The sequence below is a fragment of the Fundulus heteroclitus genome, unplaced genomic scaffold, assembly GCF_011125445.2.
Source record: "Fundulus heteroclitus isolate FHET01 unplaced genomic scaffold, MU-UCD_Fhet_4.1 scaffold_492, whole genome shotgun sequence".
NCBI lineage: Eukaryota > Metazoa > Chordata > Actinopteri > Cyprinodontiformes > Fundulidae > Fundulus > Fundulus heteroclitus.
Window position 1 is genome coordinate 58,626 of NW_023396915.1, and position 19,772 is coordinate 78,397.

A 19,772-nucleotide genomic window follows, 5' to 3' on the forward strand; every position below is an offset into this window, starting at 1 on the left:
ACGCTGGAGAGGCTGTTTAAAAGGGCGTTTGTGTTCATGGGGAGTAGGGACATAAATCCCCCCTCTGACATCGTTCCTCTCTGCTTGAGTGTCCACAATCTGCCCATCAGCTGTCAGTCCTTCTGTTTCTTCTCCTTTGTCCTCCTCTTGTCTTTCCAAACTCGACGTTATTAAAACGCGCTCCAGAGAAGTGGCTCCCGACTCCATGGAGCTGCTCTCAAACAGCCTGAGAGCACGCCGTAACGGTCTCGCTGCGCCGCCAACGATCGTCTGCGATAAATGCCAGACTGCAGCAGGTTCACACAATAACTTCCCTGTTTTCTCATTTCCATATAAACAAAATATGTGAGAAGAACCGAGTCTATTCCAGAGATGAACATAATAACTGACACACATTTTATGCTTGATGAGAGCCATTTTAAAGTGTTTGTATTGTTCAGTTTGACCCAGATTTTTGCCATTTTTAGGCCAAAACATGTTGGAAAAAGTTCCTTACCCGTCTTTGTTACCAGATACTAATATGACGACAATTTAATGTAGAGCTGGATGATAATTCAGTAACAATATATAAAATCGATCGATAGACTTATATCGATGATAGAAAAAAGTCAATAAAAAGTTCAATAGAATAACAGTTTTTCTTCTTTATGCTTTCTAGCCATGTAGGTTAAGTTTAATTACATCCCAACCAATCACAACGCAGACACAGGAACCAAGCTCCGCCCCCTTCAACGAGTTCAGAGAGCACGTGTTCTTTTTTCTTTAATAAAAACTTGCGGTTTTGGTAAAAAAGTTGGTTGAATAAAGGGTTGATTTTGAATTCAACGTTTGTGTGTTAAAATACATGCTTTGAATTTGTTTATATTTATCAATAAATATGATTTCTATTTTATCAACATGCTTTTTTTTTTTTCTCCTCCATATCATCCAGCCCGAATTTAAAGGCCTAATGGTCCTTTAAATTTGGCAAGGACTAGTTTACTAAAACGGTGCATAAAATAAATAAAAAATAGGATTACTTCCACTCTTATCAACCGAATAATTTGAACAGTTTAGAAAAAAGAAAAGAAAAAGAAATGCAACCACAAAGGGAAGCGTGAGCAAAGCAGTGGGTATAAATACACATTTACACACCAGTTCGCCCTCTGTTTTGCAAATACACACAGCGGCGGTTTCACGTAGCAGCGCCACGCATTCTTTCCCAGGGGGCAGCGGCCCTGTCCAGTTGTAATTACTGCTGGCATGTGGGAAACCAGCGGCGGCACCCCACTGCAGCTCCACAGGCACAGATTAAGGTCGCAACCCCTCGCTGCAGCGTCCCATTGTCCCAGCAGGCCAAAACACAGGAGTGAAGGGTCGAGCAAGGCTGCAGGATCTGCATGCAAAGCTTCGGTCACACAGAACCAGACAAATGTTAAGTGGGCAGAGAGGGGATGAATAGCTTGATTCTGCTACAGTGAGCCGAGATGTCAACGCGGGGAAAAAAAAGGCCAGCCGTGTCCGCCACGCTGAAACAAACAGGGTGACGGGTAGAAAGTCGAGTGCCTTGCACAAACGTATTCAAGAGCCTTAAACCTTTTCCTCATTTTGTTCATTAAAGCTACATGCTTCAATTTATAGTGTTCAGCTTTGGGGACTTTCTTAAAAATAAACTGAAAACTGTGCCACACCGCAAAAACGGATCTGAAAATAAGTATAAAATGTTCTTAAAGTTAGTGTATTTATCCTTGATTTGGGCAGGTAAATAAGATTATCTGCCAATGGAATTAGTATTTTTACCCCTAAAATAAGATAATTAGATATCCTGCACGTGAAATAAGATGATGGAGATGAATTGTTCTTATTTTAAGTGCAAAAATCTTATTCCATTGGCAAATAGTCTTATTTACCTGCTCAAATCAAGGACAAATACACTCATTTTAAGAACATTTTACTTATTTCTAGTTCCGTTTTTGCAGTGCATGGGTTAGTCTAGCCCCCCTTTAGTCAATGCGTTACAGCTGCAGGTCAGATTTTCCCACTTAGAGGTTAAATTTCTTTACCAATTATTTAAAATAGCTCCAGCTAAGTCAGATTGGATGGACAGTGTCCATGAAAGCTGATTTTTAAGCCTTGATACAGATTCTCTAAATGTTTTAGGTCTAGACTTTGACTAGACCATGCTAACACCTTCTGGCTGTGTTGTGCTGGTCGTCCTGCTGGATGGCGATCCTCTGCCCCTTCCTACCCTAACCCATCCTGTGCTGCCTCGTATTCAGCTTCGTCCGTCTACCCATCGGCTCTGACCAGCTGTCTAGCCCCTGCTTAAGAAAAGCATCCCCACAGCATGATGCTGCCACCACCGTGCTGCACAGTAGGGAAGGGTTGTGGTGAGTGTCGGGGTGCAAACCCATTATAATACAATTATGTTAAGGTTAAGGGTCCTTCTCTTGACAAATCAGCACGCTTTTTAGTTGTTTTTTCATCAGAATTTGTATATAGAGTGAAAAACCTGCCAAACGGGACCACCTGTCAGATTCCGGTAAAACTAAACCAGAAAAACTGGGTTCTTGCTCAACAGCTGCCAAACCCCACTGATTTTTAGGACTATTCAGGGATTTCGCAATTAAAGGCCAGCCAATATTATAGGTAGAATAAAAGGGATGTAACGCTTTAAATATATGTGACGTTATTAAGCTTTCGGCTTAAAATTCAACTATAAAATCCAAAGCTGTGAAGATGGTTCCCATCTTCTCGGCAGGTGAAACCAATCTTGCACAACAGGTGGGCGGACGCTTAACCTGAGAGTTATTCTTCTAATACAAACCGATTATTTTATGTGTACGAAGCATAAAGCTGAACTATTTCAATTGTTACCTTGGTGACTGCGGGCTTCCCGGAAGGCTTTATGAGGAAAGAGGTCCTGGCCGTGAAAAAGTACTCCTCGGAGTCGTCCTCCAAGCTGCTGTAGCCGCTGCTCATCGTGCTATTCCACGTCATTTGCGGAGAAAACTTCCCGACGCGGACCCGCTCGCATTAAAACTCCTCTCCGGAAACAACAGTGATAATTAAAAAAAGAAGAAAAAAAAACCCTACGCAGCTGACGTTAAGAAACAGGCTCCAGACACGGTGATTACCCAGACCAGCGGGTGTCTCTGTTAACCGGTGATTCCCTCTTTTAAATCCGCTCAACTGTCTCCCAGCCGTCTCCCTTCCTCTTCCTCGGTCACTGGAATAAGTCCATTGCTACGGCCGAAACTCGTTCCATTTTAAAATAGAAATAACCCAAACTGACTTCTTTAGCAACAAAAAAAAACGCTCTTGTTAGTAAAAAATAATTTAAAAAATAATTAAGTGAAATAACGGCAGAAAATCCCACTAAACGCTCCAGTCATTCGACGTCTCCGCCCGTTCACTGTTGAATGTGTGACTCCGGTGTGACAGCCAGCAAGCTACGTTGAAGCCCCGCCCACCGTGAGAAATTAACCAATCATCTGACTTGTCATTTGGAGTATGCCCGCCCCATACAAGCAACAGCCAATCACAGATTTGATGACTATTTTTAAGCTTGGAAAAGAAAAAAATACTTCAATTTAGGTTATTTCTGAAAAGTAACTGCCATAGTATCCTGTCTCTAAAATGTATTTTCTGCAACCCAAATGCAATATAATTTGACTAGTCCTTAAATTAATTTAAGTCAATCTTAAATATATTATTTTATTATAAAGCCCAATAGAACCACACCTGACAAACAAAGACAGAGACAAAAATAAGCATGTTACTATGTAAACTATGTAAACCTTGCAGAAGTATTAACTTTTTCACATTTTAGAGCATTCGTGAAGTGGAACAAAGTTTTTTTTTTTTTACAAATTAAAATAGGAAAAGTGTGGTATGCATATTTATTTAACACATTTCCCTCAGATGCCCCTAATAAAACATCTAGGGCAACCAAAAGCCTTCGAAATTCACCTGCGTAATTTAATCTTAGCATGAATACAGCTGCTCTGTGAAGACCTTGAAGCTTTTATAGGGAATATTACAGAAGAAACACCATCATGAAGACAAAGGAACACATCAGACACATCGGGGAGAAAGTTGTGGAGACGTTTAAAGCAGCGTTAGTTAATAAAACAATATCCTGGCTTAGAACATCCCACAGAACACCTGTTTAACCAGTCATTGAAAACAGATATAATGGTATAGACCTACCAAGACATCGCTATCCACCTAAACTGACAGGACAGGGAAGAGGAGTATTAATCAGAAAAACAATTAAGGCACTGACGACGGAGGAGCTACAGAGATTCACAGCTAAGGTGGAACACGCTACTAACAAACAATTAATTGTTTAATTAATCTTCCACTTATGAAAAGGTGGAAAAAAGAAAGTCTTATTATAGATTTCTTAAAAAAATAAAAAAATAAACCATGTACAGGACATAGCAGACATACAGAAGATGCTGTGATGTGACAAACACCAAACTCGTTGGGCTTTATTCAAAACACTAACTGTGGAAGAAAACTAACTCTGTGCATCATTCTCAGCATCCACGCTGAAAAAAAAGGTGGTAGCAGCATCATTTATTTTTTATTAAACCTTTATTTAACCAGGGAGGTCACCATTGAGATTAACAATATCTATTTCAAGGCAGACCTGCAAAGAAAAGTGATGGAAAGGTTGAAAATTGCACAAAAAAGGCAATAGGGATTGACCAGATGAAGATGTGTAAAAATTTGCCAAAAACAGATCTATTATGTCACAATGAAGCCAACTACTTTAAGTTAGGAAGAAATTACTAGAAATTGATGTAAAGCATCTGTTAAATGCAGAGCTGTAAATAACAAGAAATCCATTGTGCATATATTTGGTCTTTCTGTGTTTGACATGTGATTGATTGCCACTTAACACCCTGAGGCAAAAAGAGCCATTTTCTTCCCTTCTGCTAATTTCAGTAAGAGTAGCTTCACTGAAAACTCAGCAAACCAAACACATTGTTTGCAACAGATCCCAACATGAAGCGTATAAAGTTACCAACATCACTGAAAAAAAAAACAGATAAAGGAAAGAAGGACACAGCAGCTGGAGTTTAGAAGACTGAAGATAGATGTTGAATAATTTGGTGACAGAAAGGTAAGACAACCTTGTTTTACCTTGATAACATGTTAGAGTTGTCAAAATGATTAACATTTAGACATAATCGACACTTAAGAAAACTGTTTTCAAAGATACTCATTTGCGTCAAAATCTATATAATCTAAACTAATCTCATTTGCTTTAATTGTGGCCCTTATGCCAGCAGCAAGCTACAATATAACAGACATTCAGCCCATCCACTCGCTGCGGCTGCTCACCTAACAAAAACCATGAGCTGCTGCTGGAAGGTTAAACTCTATCACGGCGAGTTCAACCACGCTACTGATTAAGAAGGCTCAGCAGTGGCTGCACTTTCAGAGGAAACTGAGGAGGTTTGGTATTTCTCTGGAGAACCTCTGAAACATGAACTGTGCATCTCTGAGAGCATCTTGACCAGCTGCATCACAGTCTGGTATGGCAGCACTACTGCAGTGGACCGCAAACACCTGCAGAGAGCGGTGAAGAAGAGAGCAGAGAAGATCAGCTGGACCCCACTGCCCTCTATGCAGAGCATCGATCACTCCAGAGTCCACAGAGGAGCTGTAACCATCCTGAAAGACCCCACCAACCCCCAGCATGAACCCTTCACACTTCTCCCCTCAGGCCGGAGCTGCAGAAACGTGAAACCCAGGACCTCCAAACTAAAGAACTCATTCTTCCCCACTGCCATCAGGCTTCTAAACTGCTCACAGTTCTCAGTAATCATGTTCCTTATATACTCACTACTACGGCTTTATTTTGGACATCCTCCTCTGCTCATTGCAAACAGGTGATTTAGAACATTTTCACAATAATATTCAGTATTTTTATATATTTGTACTTTGCTGGTATGCAATCAGATTGTCTATCAGTTCTTTTCTCTGCATTTTTTTATTATCTCTCTCATTTATTGGCATTCAGAGTGTAGAGCAAAGAATTTCACAACACAGGGGTATATGTTTGACTTTGACATCCATAAACACCTTTATGATAATAAACGTGAAACTGAAACTGAGCTTGAGTGCATCTAGTAAAAAAAATAAGATAAAATAAAAAATAAACATTTCTTTAGCTGACAAGGCAAATAAAAGTGTTGTTTGGAGTTAAATTTGCTATGAGGGAGACAGACAGGAAAAAGCAAAATGCTGAAGGATGCCGCATGCTAGCTGTGCTAACGCTACAGGCTAACGCTACAGGCTAACGCTACAGGCTAACGCTAAAACACTGCTCTTGGAGAACAACTTAAAAAGGTCAGTAAAGCTGATCTGCAACAGTGAAGTAGTAAACTTCCTGGATGCCCTAAGCAAAACATTATCTGTTTAAGTATAAGCGTCATAGACAGCCCAACTTTTGTGGGTCTGAGCCCTCACATCAAGATGCACCTCCCAGTTGCGCACTTTAGCACCATGCAACACTCCCTTCTACTGTGGTACAAATAAATGCAGGAAAATGGTAATCAGCTGGTGAGTTAATTAATAATGAAGCAACAAAACAAACAAGTGCTTCCCCTCAATTGCGACTCCATTTAGCTGTAAAGTCATTGCAATTTTAGTACCGTGACAACCATAATTGTATAGTTTCATAAAACGTTTTTTCTTCTGGACAAAGTTTTTTCTTGGTGCTTTTGCAAACTGAAAAATGTTTTAATGTCTACAGTACATGTGTTTTAACTTTTAATCTACATTTTTGGAGTCAAGATTAAGTTTTAGATTATTTTAAACCCTTTTCCAATACCTCAGTGCATGTGGTGTTTATCCGTGTAGCTTTAACCAGAAACAGAATATTTTTCTTTGTTCGTCTTTCTTTTTTAAAATTCACCGTGAAATTCAGATTTGCCTTTAAGGTTTTCGCTTATGCTCAATTTGTTTCTGGTCTGCCTCTAATTCACTCTGTAAACCCGAGCTGAAGGCCTGCAGGCACAAAGAGACTCTCGAACAGCTTTCATCTCCACATTACCGTCAGTTCGGTTGTCCTTTACAAGTAACCTCCCTCCAGACTTGATAGGACACAACACTGAATACAAAAGATAACAGCCATGCCGCCCGGCTGGATCTGTATTAAATGGTTGTTAAATTTAATAAAACTCTGTCCCTGAGCTGTTTTGACTCTGCAAATGTTTGCTTTAGTCAAATAGCAGTTTGAAGGAAAAGATGCTGTTTTTTGGGGTAGCATTTGGCATGTTTTTAGTCTCAGTCCAGTTTCAACAGATTTCCAGCTAGACTACTTGAAGACCACAACCAAATACGCTTAAAATCAGATATCTACTCGTGCTGCATAAAGAGTCTCTTTCAAGTTGTCTTAAAAAAAAAAAACATTTTCTCCTTTAGTTCAGTTAGGATTACCAAACTTCTTAGAGTTTTAACTTATTACTTTCTTCAGATCCTGAAGTTTAAATACGCAAAGATTGCTGTAACTCTAAAGAATTTTAGAAAACACAAATGGTAATGTTATGGCTTTCTAAGCTCCTGCAAAGTTCATTTACATCATTTGTGGATGTATTTTAAGGCAGCACACTAAATATTCTGCTTCCTTGTATGAAATCATTGGAAAATTAAAATAAATTAGCCAAGATATCATGAAGAGATATGTGGAGCCTGCTTCATCCTAGGGTACAATTTCCAAATGCCTGAAGAAACCATATTCCTCTGTTCAAACAATTACACACAACGTGGGAATGTCCAGACATAATAGCGTTTAGGGAAAAGGTGCTGTGTCCCAGAGATCAATGGGTTTGGTGCTAAATCAATGTATGTATAAACCCCAAAAGAAAAGAAAAAGACCATGTGAAGATGCTGGGTAAAGCTGGTTTGAGAGTGAGACTCCCCCATTAATGTCATGGACTGAAAGGTCCCTCAGAGGCAAAGAAGCCATTACTCCAAAAAATAACCCAAAAAGACAGATTTAAAGTTTGCAAACGCACTTAGGGACAGAAACGTTCATTAATGGAGAGATATCCTGTGAGCTGATGAAACTATAATTGATGTATTTTACCATATTGACCACTGTTGCACTTGGAGGAAAAAGGGGGAAGCTTGCAAACCTGAGAGCACCATCTCAGCGTTGAAGTACGAGGGTAGCAGCGTCTCATTGTGTGGACGCTTTGCTGCAGGACGGAGTGGTGGGCTTCAAAAATAGGATGAATCACAAGCCAATAACAATATATGACAAAATTTAAGCATATTTAAGGAAAATATTAAGTCAAGACACCAGCCAGAAAACAAAAGCTTGGGAACAAACGGGCCTTTCAAATGGACAATAAAGATAAACACATTAGCCGATTAGTTAGAAAATGGCTTGAGGACAATAAAGTCAATGTTTTGTAGTGGCTATCTAAAATTCCTGGTCTCAGTACACAAAAATTAGTAAGGTAGATTGTCAGTTGGTTGGTCAGATGGATGAACAGTTTAAAAATGTATAAGTACTCTAACATAAGAAGGGTCTAGCTTAATATTTTGCTGCTACTATTGTTCTCAAAGCATAATGAAGCAATACCGTTTTAACAGACTATATGATGGTCTTCTGAATACCTGTATTCCACATAATGTCATCATTCCGATTCTATCAAACATAAATTGGTACAAAAACAGTAAAAGTACATCCAATTTAGACACAAGGTAAGTTTACTGTTGAGTTTATGCGGTTATAAAACACATCAAAGATCCATTTACATTTAAGCAAGTTGTAATAAAGCCTCTTACATCACATTTTCATAGACTAACAGCCGGTAAATATTTAAGCAAATTAAAGCTGCTCTGTTTTCACTTGCTTTCGTTTACTAGAGAAAATTATGTTACAGGTTCTTTAATATTAAACTGGTCGTGTAATAGCCCACCCAACTGCAAAAAAGCCACAAAAATCAGCGAAAAAGATTCATCTGCAGAGTGGAATCCATGCCACATCTGCGTTAAATCAAGCGTAACCCAGTCTCACACACATGCACACTGAAAAAGCACAGGGAGAGTTATGTGCATACAAGTAATAATTTAAAACCATGGAGGGGAGAAAACAGACCAAAATAAATATGCCACATGTGGGTCGGCCAAACCAAAATCTGGTCTTTTGAAATACAACTCAGCAGAGATCCATTCAAAACAATCAGAGTGCACAGATAAGCATTGCTTCACTGGATCATCCAGAGTCCTGCAGTACACTAAAAGAAATTCTTTCGGTTTAAATGCATTAAAGATTAGTTGGGGTCACTCCTGCATTGTGCAAAGATGGAAATGTCCCCACAATTTGAGAAAATATTGTGCACCTTGGTGCAATAACACAAAACGTCTGGAATCAGACAGTCTCTAGAAATTCCTGGAGTGCATGAAATACATCTGCTAATATTGCTCTCAAAATGGCCATTTTACACATAAATATTCAGAAAAAAAATGTTTGGCAGAATGTACAGACGCAACTAGGACAAGCACACATTAAAAGAGAAGTACTTATATAAACAGTGTGAGGTAACTTGTCTTAATCTGTTTTCCAATGACAGACCAGTCAGATTAAACATTACACCACTTCCTGTAAGGGCTGCTTTGAACTAGAAGGCACTAGAAAACGGCTTTTCTAAACCTGTCATAACAGAGGCACAGACAAATTGGCTGGTGAGCGGAACAGATACATTTAAAGGTTTATCAGCCCTGACCAGCCAGTAAAGAACTATCATGATTACCATCAGTGAAGATACCACACTAAGCACTTCAAGGCTGTCTTTGGGTGGACTCTGAGTGAGAAAACCTGTTTTCAGTATCAGAAAGATCAGGGGCGTAACCAGGATCTCAGAAGTGAGGGGGACACATTTTTCCGAGGACTATTGAGCAATCTTATCATCCTCCCACACCTCTCCTTAGTGGCTAAAAAAACACATTCACAAAAACACCCACAGCACCAGGGGACTGACTTTAGGTCTTTAAACAATATGCAAACAAAAGCTGAAGTTTTCCTCGAACATCTACAGCGTAAGCAGCCAGATCATTAAGTCCAATAAATCATTAAATTAGTAATAAAGATTTATTTTAAATGTGTGGAAACACACAGTGAGCACAATTCTGCACAAAAATTTAGAAGATTAAGTTTCCTTTGCATAAACCAACTAGCAAGGGATGTAACATAGGCAACAACATTAGTATTATTGTTACCTCGCTTAAAGGAGTTGGTGAAAAGTTTAACTCCTCCCGGTCAGTAGGTGGCGAGCACACCCGCTCTTGTGCTAACCTTCCAACTGTACTGTTCGCCAGCCGGCTGCCAGGTCTGGTAGCATTAGCATTAACATAATGGTTAATGCTATCCAGAAGGAAAGCAGCAACTTCTGCATGGCTTCTGAGCCCCTTTGCTTCTTTAAGTTAGTACCAACACTCAATAGCTTGACCAATGTTCACCCTCGTTTTGCTTCTTTTTATTTGTTAGCTAGCTTGAGTATGAGAAATGTAACATCAAGTAAACAAGCCAATTTTCAGTGCTATCACTTAGCTTCTACGATCTGGCAACGCCTGAGCTCTGTCTCACATGACTTCAACCTACTATTCCTATTGGTGCAGAATCCTTTCGTGCTGATGTTGCCGTCATAACCAGAAGTAAATATCTATGTATTTTGGACCGGTCAAATGTTATAAAAAAAATTACTTACATACTATACATCTATTTTTCAGGTAAATTAATACTTTTATTCTGCATCACTTTAGAAGTTCTGTGAATGTATTATTTTTGAAAAATGAACAGTTGTTCATTTGATGAAAAAGTTGTAGCTATGACTTTTAACATGGTATATTATCATATTAACATATATTAACTAGTCATAATTTTCGCTAACATCTGCATGCAGCAGCATTACTGAACTTACACTGTTTGTTTGGAAAAAAACTGCAAGGGAAGACCAAAATCTTCACCAGATAACAGTAAGATTGAATGTATTGCAGCAAAGTTTCTCAGTTTATCCTTTTGACACTTCAACCTGCCTGTTTTGCAAGTTGCTGGATATAAACGTGTTGTCACCTTTTCAAAAAACTCACCGGTATGGACATTCTCTAAGAGTAAACAGCTATGCTAGCCACGCTATCCGCTGAGTTCAGATGCTAAATACAGTTTTAAATGTCAATCAATGGACACTTTGTAAATCAGTGAAACCTTCAAAGACTCTACAGAGAAAATATTAATTGAGCATATCTATTTATACCGAAATTATCCACAACATTGGCTAGGGTGAATTTCTTAACATGCTGTGTCAAACTTAATTCATTTTTTCAGACTCAAATTTTTCAATTAGGTCATTTATTGCCTTTTTTTCCCCTAAAGAATAAACATCAAAGTAGCTCGTAAACATATGAACAGTCTTTATATATGGAATCTGCAAAAACTGCAGAGTGTAAAGGGCTGGCTGGCTGTCTAAAAAGTTGACCGACAGACAGACCAACGAACGGTGGACTGATGGAATGAATAGTTGGGATCATAGTAACCATCTGCATTATTTTAACTCAATGCCATCTAAAAAAAAGTATTTAAAATTATGTTTTTTTTTTTAGAATACACAGTTAAAGCAAGAAGTAGAACAAGAACCTATGTGGTATTTATTGTGGCCACTCATTCATTTTGCAAACCATTTTGAGTTATTAAATGCTTTTTAGTGGCTTAAAAATGTTGTCCTACTACTTAAATCTCAATTTAAACCTTTGCCACAAGTGGTTGCTGCCCCTCAAAGCCATAAATCTTCACATACAGAAAAAAGCGAACAGCAAAGTATTTATAGTTAAACAGATTTTTCCTTTCGGGGGAATAATCCTAGACCTTTCTGATTCAATGCAGCTTTTAAGAAGACAAAACACTTGGACAAAAGTAGAAAGACTCAAGTTTCAGTCTATAGCAAAGGTCTCAAACTCCAGTCCTGCAACTTTTAAATGAATCCCTGGTCCAACACACCTGAATCAAGTGGCTGAATGACATCCTCAGCTAGAAACCAGGTCATAAAGAGTCCTGATAATGACCTAATTATCTGACTATGGTGTTGAAGCAAAAACAGATCCAGAGGTTCCAGGATATCTGAGACCAGTGGACTAAAGCGTTGACTGTGGACTTGTGGGAAGCCGTCTTGCTGTGGATTTGATTCCAGCTTCCTCCTGTCACAGATTGATGTGCCGGTAAGCACCGATTTATATATTGGAGTACAAATGTGTGCACATTTTAGTGAAGGTGACTCTCGCGAGCGGTAGGTATGACTAGAATAGCAGATGGTATGGATTGTTGGCATCTTCAGGCAGTGACCTTCAGTGACCACTGAAGCAGTTTAAAGCCAAATGTGAAGTGGGCTGGGCATCAGCTCCTCTAAGTCATTTAAACTCAACTGGAGGAGATCAAGTATCTTGTGTCTTTGTCCAGGATTGACAGGATGAAGCATGAAATTGACAGACGGAACGAGGCCTAAGTGACAGTCACGAAGGTAAAAAGCAGTTCTCAGTTTATCGGCCTGTATTCTGTCCCTAAACTATTCTTAAGAATTATAAATCCAGATTGAAAGAACAAGATCTTGGATACAAGCGGCCGAAATAAGGCTTGTCTTGCGAACTGTGGTGGACGAACAGACAGATGGAAGGACCCCAGTGTCTAACTTCTGGTATGGAAACAGCTTATAGGATCTTCCAAGAAGAGCTGAAGAGCTAAAACACTGAGTAGTTCTTTCAAATAAAACCTATGAAGGACCTTCATAAGCCCTGCAGCACCTTTACACATGACTTCTTCACATACTTCACATTGTTAAAAAGACGGAAATGTAATTCAGCAACGTATTCAGAGACGTGGTGACAGAGAGGTTTGGACTTAAGAATGCTGTTAGGTGAGACAGATGGCCTGTAGCTCCTTCCATTACACATTAGACACATTCCACCGCCGACACAACCTATAATGTTTCCATCACACGCTGCAGCTCCAATGACAGTGACTGACAGTAAAACTAGGAGGATCACCAGCGATACGTGAGTCACTAACGAATCACTTCCTCGTTTCTTGGAAATTCTTTACGAAACTAACCAAAATTTGAGTTTCTTGGTCCTTTTTCAAGCTGTTGAGTACTGCTGAGACTAGGGGTGCTCTGTAGTTGGTGTTCAACAGATAAAATTTAGCACAACCTACTGTGTGTAATCCTAGTTTTCTTACTTTTTAACTGAGCAGCAGAGTTTTGTGTTTTGGTATTTTGTCGTTAACTACTACATCAGATTCTCTCAGAAGGTTTTATTTTGGTAGCACTTCCATTGCATGCTCTGTTTGGAGAAAATAGATCAAGCAATGACATTCATTTTGTTTCCTGTCCTTGCTTTTCTAGCTTTTAAAGTGTAAACTTTGAATTGCTTGGACCATTGGGATGTAGATTAATCTTTCGCCCATCAGTGCCATGATTATTGGCATCCCTGCTGTGAATAGTTTAATCAACCTACTTTGGCCAATTGAAAAGAACTTAGTCTAATCCTCTAACATTTCCAAAGGTTCCAATATATAGAAAAAGAAATCTTTGAGCATTCCTCTTGACGAAATTGTTCTTGAGCATCAAAAGTCCTTGGTCAGTTCTCATTCTCTTCAGGTGATAATGCAGACTGGTAATATGAAGATGTCACTCTTTACTGCAGGTCTCTGACAGGAAGTTTTAGAAGATCTGTGTCAATGTTACAGTTGTTTTAAACTTTCTAATTATGGATCTGAGTGTAGATATCAGAATCAGAATCAGACATACTTTAATGATCCCAGGGGGAAATTACTTTTGTTACATGCTCCAGAATACACACATCGTTAAATATATATTTACAACATTCCACACAAGGTATTACGATATCATAATAGTCATATCACTTCACCTTGGGAATCAAAGTGATAGTGACTTGTGCAAAGAACAGGGCAAAGAATGCATAAATGACAGTTACAGAGGAGGGGGGGGGGTTGTTAGAATAGGAGGGAGCATATAAGCATGGTTATGTCAGTAGCCAATTTTTTTTAACCATTTAATAACTTACCAAGCTCAAAAGACATCTACATTACACAATGCCATGCTCTCTTGTCGTTCCTGTTTTAGGGAGTGGCTAATTGTGCGTTCATACCGAACACAAACAAGGGGAATGGAAAGAATCTGAACTTTTCTGTCAATTCACGTCACGTTAAGGGTCCTCCTCGTCCTTTATTTAAGCGTGAAAATGTTTTGTGTTACATATTCCGTACAATTAGGCTGTATTTCTACTGATTTACTGACTAAAGACATCTGTAGTTCCGGAAGTACCGCTGAAAGCGACCGTCATGGCGGTACTCGCCAAACTGAGTGCATCTGGTTTTCCTAGGGGCGCCGATTCCATTTTTCAGCTTTCTGCATTACACAAACTACTTGCTTGGTAAAATCCATCTCCGCCATGCTGAGTTGTAGAGACAGGAGGAACCAGTAAGCAGATGTTGCTGTGTTGCCCGCACGAATTGTTTGCGAGAGAGAAGCGAAATGTCAAGCAACCAATGGCGGTCGATTGACATGAAAAATTCGCCTTGTTCGTGTTCGGTGTGAATGTACCTTAAGAGACATTGGAATGTGTGTCACTCAGTTTATATTCATACCTCAAGCAAGCACAAAGTAATGAATTACATGTTTAAGCTTCCTAGACCCTCTATTAAACAAATGTCTTGATGAGTAAACTTTCCCCCACTGAACAAATGTTCTGATATTAGGAGTTCAAAAGGTTTTCAGTGTGAGAATATCCTACAAAAATAAGATTTTTTTACAAGGACAGGGCTCTGTATATAACAGTATAATAAAACTCTTAAATTCAGTTGTGGCTTTTGGTTTTGATGTGCCACCCTAAGAACAATAACTTGAATAGTTCTCTATTGTATTTTATTGTTTACATTATTGTGAAATTCTTGTTTCGTAATATCAGTATTTTTTTGTTTTATTCTGATGTTTCCACAAGTATTCTTTGGCCAATCTGTCAGATTTTTTTTTCTTCAATTTTTAAAACATTTGAGTTTGGACATTTTGTCCAGTACAGTATATTAGGCCCTCCACAGGGTCACTACCTCTTCATTTTGTTTCTCTTAAACTCTATAAATGTAAGCCTTAAATTATTCAAACATGCTATAGGAAATAAATGTGAATAATTTAATGTACATCAGGTCTGCAGACTGCAGGAGCAGATGGAAGTCACCAACTGTACTTGCGTGCTTTTAAATTAAGTTTATCTAGTCTGCTGCATCTGCTGCCGGATTAAATTACCCTGGATTGGTTAATTTGGTTCACATAGACATGAAACTTTTTGCAGTTTCTCTAGAAGCATCAGTTTGGATTTTACTCGAGGGTTTAAAGTCTAAATAAATTCTGCTTTTGCTCGGTTACATGAGTAGCTCCTGTGGGAAAAGCCGCCAGCAGCTAAATGTCTGGTTAAAAAGTAATCCACTTTAAAAGCGGAGATGCTGTGCAACAGACCTTATTGTGTCCTGGGTGATGGGACAGAATGCAATATATAACCTTCAGGTGCATGCGTACAATTAAAATAAAGACATTTTAATTTTCTCAGCAAAAACATGATGTAATATTAGATTAATTTGATTTTTTATGGATGTGAAAAGGAAGCCATACATAAAACATTATGTATATTATTTGTTTTCTGTCCATGACTCAGTCATCAAGATAAGGAGGTTTGGAGGAATGAATGGGTTTTAATTTTAACAAAGGAAAGTAATTTTACACCCGCTTACTGGACGGTTTACAAAGAAAGCTCTGTGCTATTTAAAGAATTTCCTAACCTAAACAAAAATGTATTCATGTTAAGTCATTTTTAACAAACTAAATGGTTAGAAATTGTTTAGGCGTTTGTATTTCCTGCAGCTACCAGCACAAGTTTGGCTTTAGAGGGTTTGTTATTAAGGTGGACTGGTTGGTTGGGTTGCTGGATGGGTTGAATTTGAAGCATCACTTCATGTAATGTTTGAGTTTCAGACTTTAATACGTTAGTAATACACCGTTTAGTTTTTTATGTGGGCCTTGAATACGGTGGCCCAGGATAGCATTAGAAAGGGAGCCGACAAGCATCAGATAGACAAGAAAAACCTGCCTGTCAGTTGGGCCTTAAACATGTTTTCTATTGCTTTGAAACATGTGCGGTCAATGCAGACTTGGGGCCTCCTTTGAGCTTATTTTCTGTGTTTAGTTCAAAACTGTGCTGCATTTTATCACACCCCAGAATTTAGATAATTATTTAGATTTATATTGGTTAGGTGGGCCAAAGGTACCATTCATCCAAGAACCAGCACCTGTGGTACTAAAAACACAATTAACACTTTAGCTGCTCTTTTTGTCAACATCAATAATATCTGTTTAGCAACAGATTGACCAAAACGAAGAATTATTGGGATCTAAGAAGGAAAATATACATTTTCACAAGTTAGGTGAGTCTTTGAGAATCTGCTCAACAAAACTGAATATTCCAATATCAATAATTCAAACAATCGTAAATATGGGTTTGTTGAATCTGTCACCACTTTGCTGAGTCTGGTACAAGACCCAAACTGCCCCTTACATACGAAAAGGAAAGTGATTAGGATGTTAAGGTAGCCATGATCACTGTAACCATCAATTTCACTGGCCATAGTGAAGCAAGGTATGTAATGAGGCATCACAGTAAAGTCATGAAACGAATGAACAATGTACCAGCCTTTAAGCATGGTTTTACTGCCACATGTACTGGTGCATTGCATAAAGTTGATGAAATAACTAAATAGGAGGAAAACCTGAAAACCTGAGTAAAGAAATTCTCAACATGATCGATGTTGGCTAACATTACATTAACAGTGTGGAAAAAAACACCCGAAACCCCAATCTGAACCCAATGAAAGGTTTGTGGATTACACGCCAGTGAAGAATTTGTAGGTAGACCCTAATGCTTACGGGCTTACCTTGTGATGGGTCTGTGGACCAGAGTATTTATTAGCCATGAGTGGTTCCTTTTTTTCTGTAGGAGGGTGTGTCTGTGAACTAATTAAAAGGTAGGAGTTCAGAAGGTTGGGCGTGTGTCCTTCACGGCTACTTTAAAGATGGGAAACAACATGGGGGTTGTTTCCCATCTGATTACATCTGATTACATGAAAGAACATTTAATCAGGTGTCATGAAAATTAGTTTTAACTGCAACAGAGAGGTCAGGTTTTTATGGTAATTGGTATAGACCTTTGGGGGGGGGGGGCTTAACAGAATTAGCACCATAAAAATTGTTGTTATGCAAATTTATTTTTGCTGCGTTTCAAGTCTGAGCCTCAAATTTTCCAAATGCCTCTAAATGGTTGCAATAAGAGGATTCACTGCAAAAAGGGAACTAAAAGTAAGTAAAATCTTCTTCAAATTAAGATTTAAGCAGCTAAATAAGACTATTTGCCAATGGTATTAGTATTATTACCCCTAAAATAAGATAATTAGATATCCTGCACTTGAAATAAGACAGTGGCAATGAATTGTTCCTATTTTAAGTGCAAAAATCTTATTCCATTGGGAAATAGTTTTACTTAGCTGCTTAAATCCAGGGAAAATATGCTAATTTCAAAAAGATTTTACTTACTTTTAGTTCCCTTTTTGCAGTGTTGTTCATGATAATTTTGAAAAATTAAGCTTTTGATCAATCAGGGGTTTAAGGCAGCATTTGACCACAGTTCTAGGTGTCTCTAGTTTTCCTCCATTGTTGTCAAAAAAGGTTTTATATTGTTTTTACATCCCCATTTCTTGTTTTAATATTTACCATAGAGATGCAATTATGTCATTCCAAGCTATAACCATATCTGGATTTTGTTTGAAGATTTCTAAAGTCAAAGCAGGGTAGATTTTAAACATGTTAGAGTAATTTTTCTAAACAAACAAAAAATCCCAGTAAAGTGCAGATTGAAGATGCCACACTTAGACACACAAAATAATCCAATATGTTGCTAAATTTGTCTAAAACCATATATAAGGAAACTCAAACGAAGGGACTTTCCCACAGCAAGGCTGTGTGAAAAAAGTATTTATACTTTTTTAACTCTTTCCATACATTGTTGCATAACAACCACATGGACTAGTCTGCGTCTTTGAAGAGGGGCACCCTGGTTTGAATCACAGTTGCGTCAGGAAGCGCATCCGGCGGGAAAACTTTGCCAAGACTGTGTGAAAGTTGTAATGACTTGCTGTGGTGAATTCTGTATAAGGGAGCAGCCTAAAGAACTTGCACACAGTTGCACAACGACCACAGATGTCAATGCACTTCCTATGATAAATAAACTGAAATGGTTTTAAAAGTCTTATAAAAATAAATAAAAAATCAGAAAAAGCCTGCCATGCATCTGTATTCAGCCCTCTGACTTGATACCCTGGAGAATCCCCATTTTGGTGCAGTTCTAGCTGCACATCTTTTGGGGTTTGTTTCTACCAGCTTTGCACATCTGGAGACTGAAATGTTTGGCCATTTTCTTTGTAAAATAACTAAAGCTTGGTAATGATGGATATAGAGGATCTGTGAACATTAGTCAATAAGGTCTGCCACTAATTCTTAATTAGAATTATGCATGGGCTTTGACTAGGCCCTTCTAACACATTCATAGGCTTTGATCTAAAGTGTAGTTCTGGCTGCATATTTAAGGCCGTCCTGCTAGAAGGTGAACTTCCGCCTCAAATTCAACACTTTTGCATTAAGAGGTTGTTGTTTTACTTCCTGTATTTAGCTCCCTCAATCTGACCAGCTCCTCTGTCCAAGCTGAAGAAAATCACAGCATGATGCTGCTGCCACCATGTTTCACTGCGGGGGTAGGTGAAGTCGAGAGTTAGTTTTCCACCACAGCTTTTTGCATCTAAGCAAAAGGTTTAATTTTGTTCTCATCTGAGCTGAGCACCTTCTTCCACATTTTTCCTCCAAGGCTTGTGGAAAACAGGACTTCTCTTATCTTTCTTTCTACAATTACTTTCTTCTTGCTGCTCTTCTAAAAACAGATTTATGGAGTGCTGCCTCGTAGTTTTTAAAATAAACACATTCTTCAACCTAAGCTGGTGATTAGGTTGACTCAAACCTTCTTTGTAAGTCATGATTTGATTGGCCAAAACGAGAAAAACACATATAAGATCTCCAAAATGAAATTAGGCTGAATCTGTATAGAGGCTGCAATTGAAATGCCAATATTATGTTTATATTATGTTCTCCACAATCCAGAATAACCTGAGGTGGACCAACCCAACAGTTTAAATGCACTGGATTTACAGTTTCTATTAGCTCTGCATCAAATGTCCAAAATGGGTTTAAAGTTGTCACATTTAACTACATTTTCTTTTTCATTTTCCAGGTGAGCATGTACCCGGACCACTTCGGTTGGGCTTAAGGGTGCACACCTAATTTTATAACTACTGGCCAACACTCTGAGTCCAACACAGGAAATGGCAGGAGGTAGCAGCTCACAGATTTAGCCTTAAATCACACTTTACTTGTGTCAGTGTTGCTTTTCCGACTCAAGTCTCAGGTTGCTATGTGGATCACTAAGACAGATCCGCTGCATAAATCAAACTTAACATATACGGTGAGTCCGACATGAGAAGACACTTGCAGCGTATCGTTGCGAAACTGGATGCCGATAGTGATTGCTGAGCGTGTTTCAGAACGTGTCCCAGCATACGGTGTTCTACCGCGGGGGGTGCAGCCCAGTATTTTACCCTGACAGACAAA

The 19,772-nt window shown here is 38.7% G+C and overlaps 1 protein-coding gene across 1 annotated transcript in view; it reads right to left on the reverse strand.

The window, feature by feature from the left end:
- Positions 1 to 3,409, reverse strand: part of LOC105934006 (Ras association domain family member 3) — a 32,799-nt gene extending 29,390 nt beyond the window's left edge. Inside the window, exon 1 of the mRNA XM_036132368.1 lies at positions 2,857 to 3,409. Coding sequence (XP_035988261.1) covers positions 2,857 to 2,979 — 123 coding nt within the window. The 5' untranslated portion in view covers positions 2,980 to 3,409. The remainder of the gene's footprint in view (positions 1 to 2,856) is intronic.
- Between the last annotated feature and the right edge of the window lie 16,363 nt (positions 3,410 to 19,772).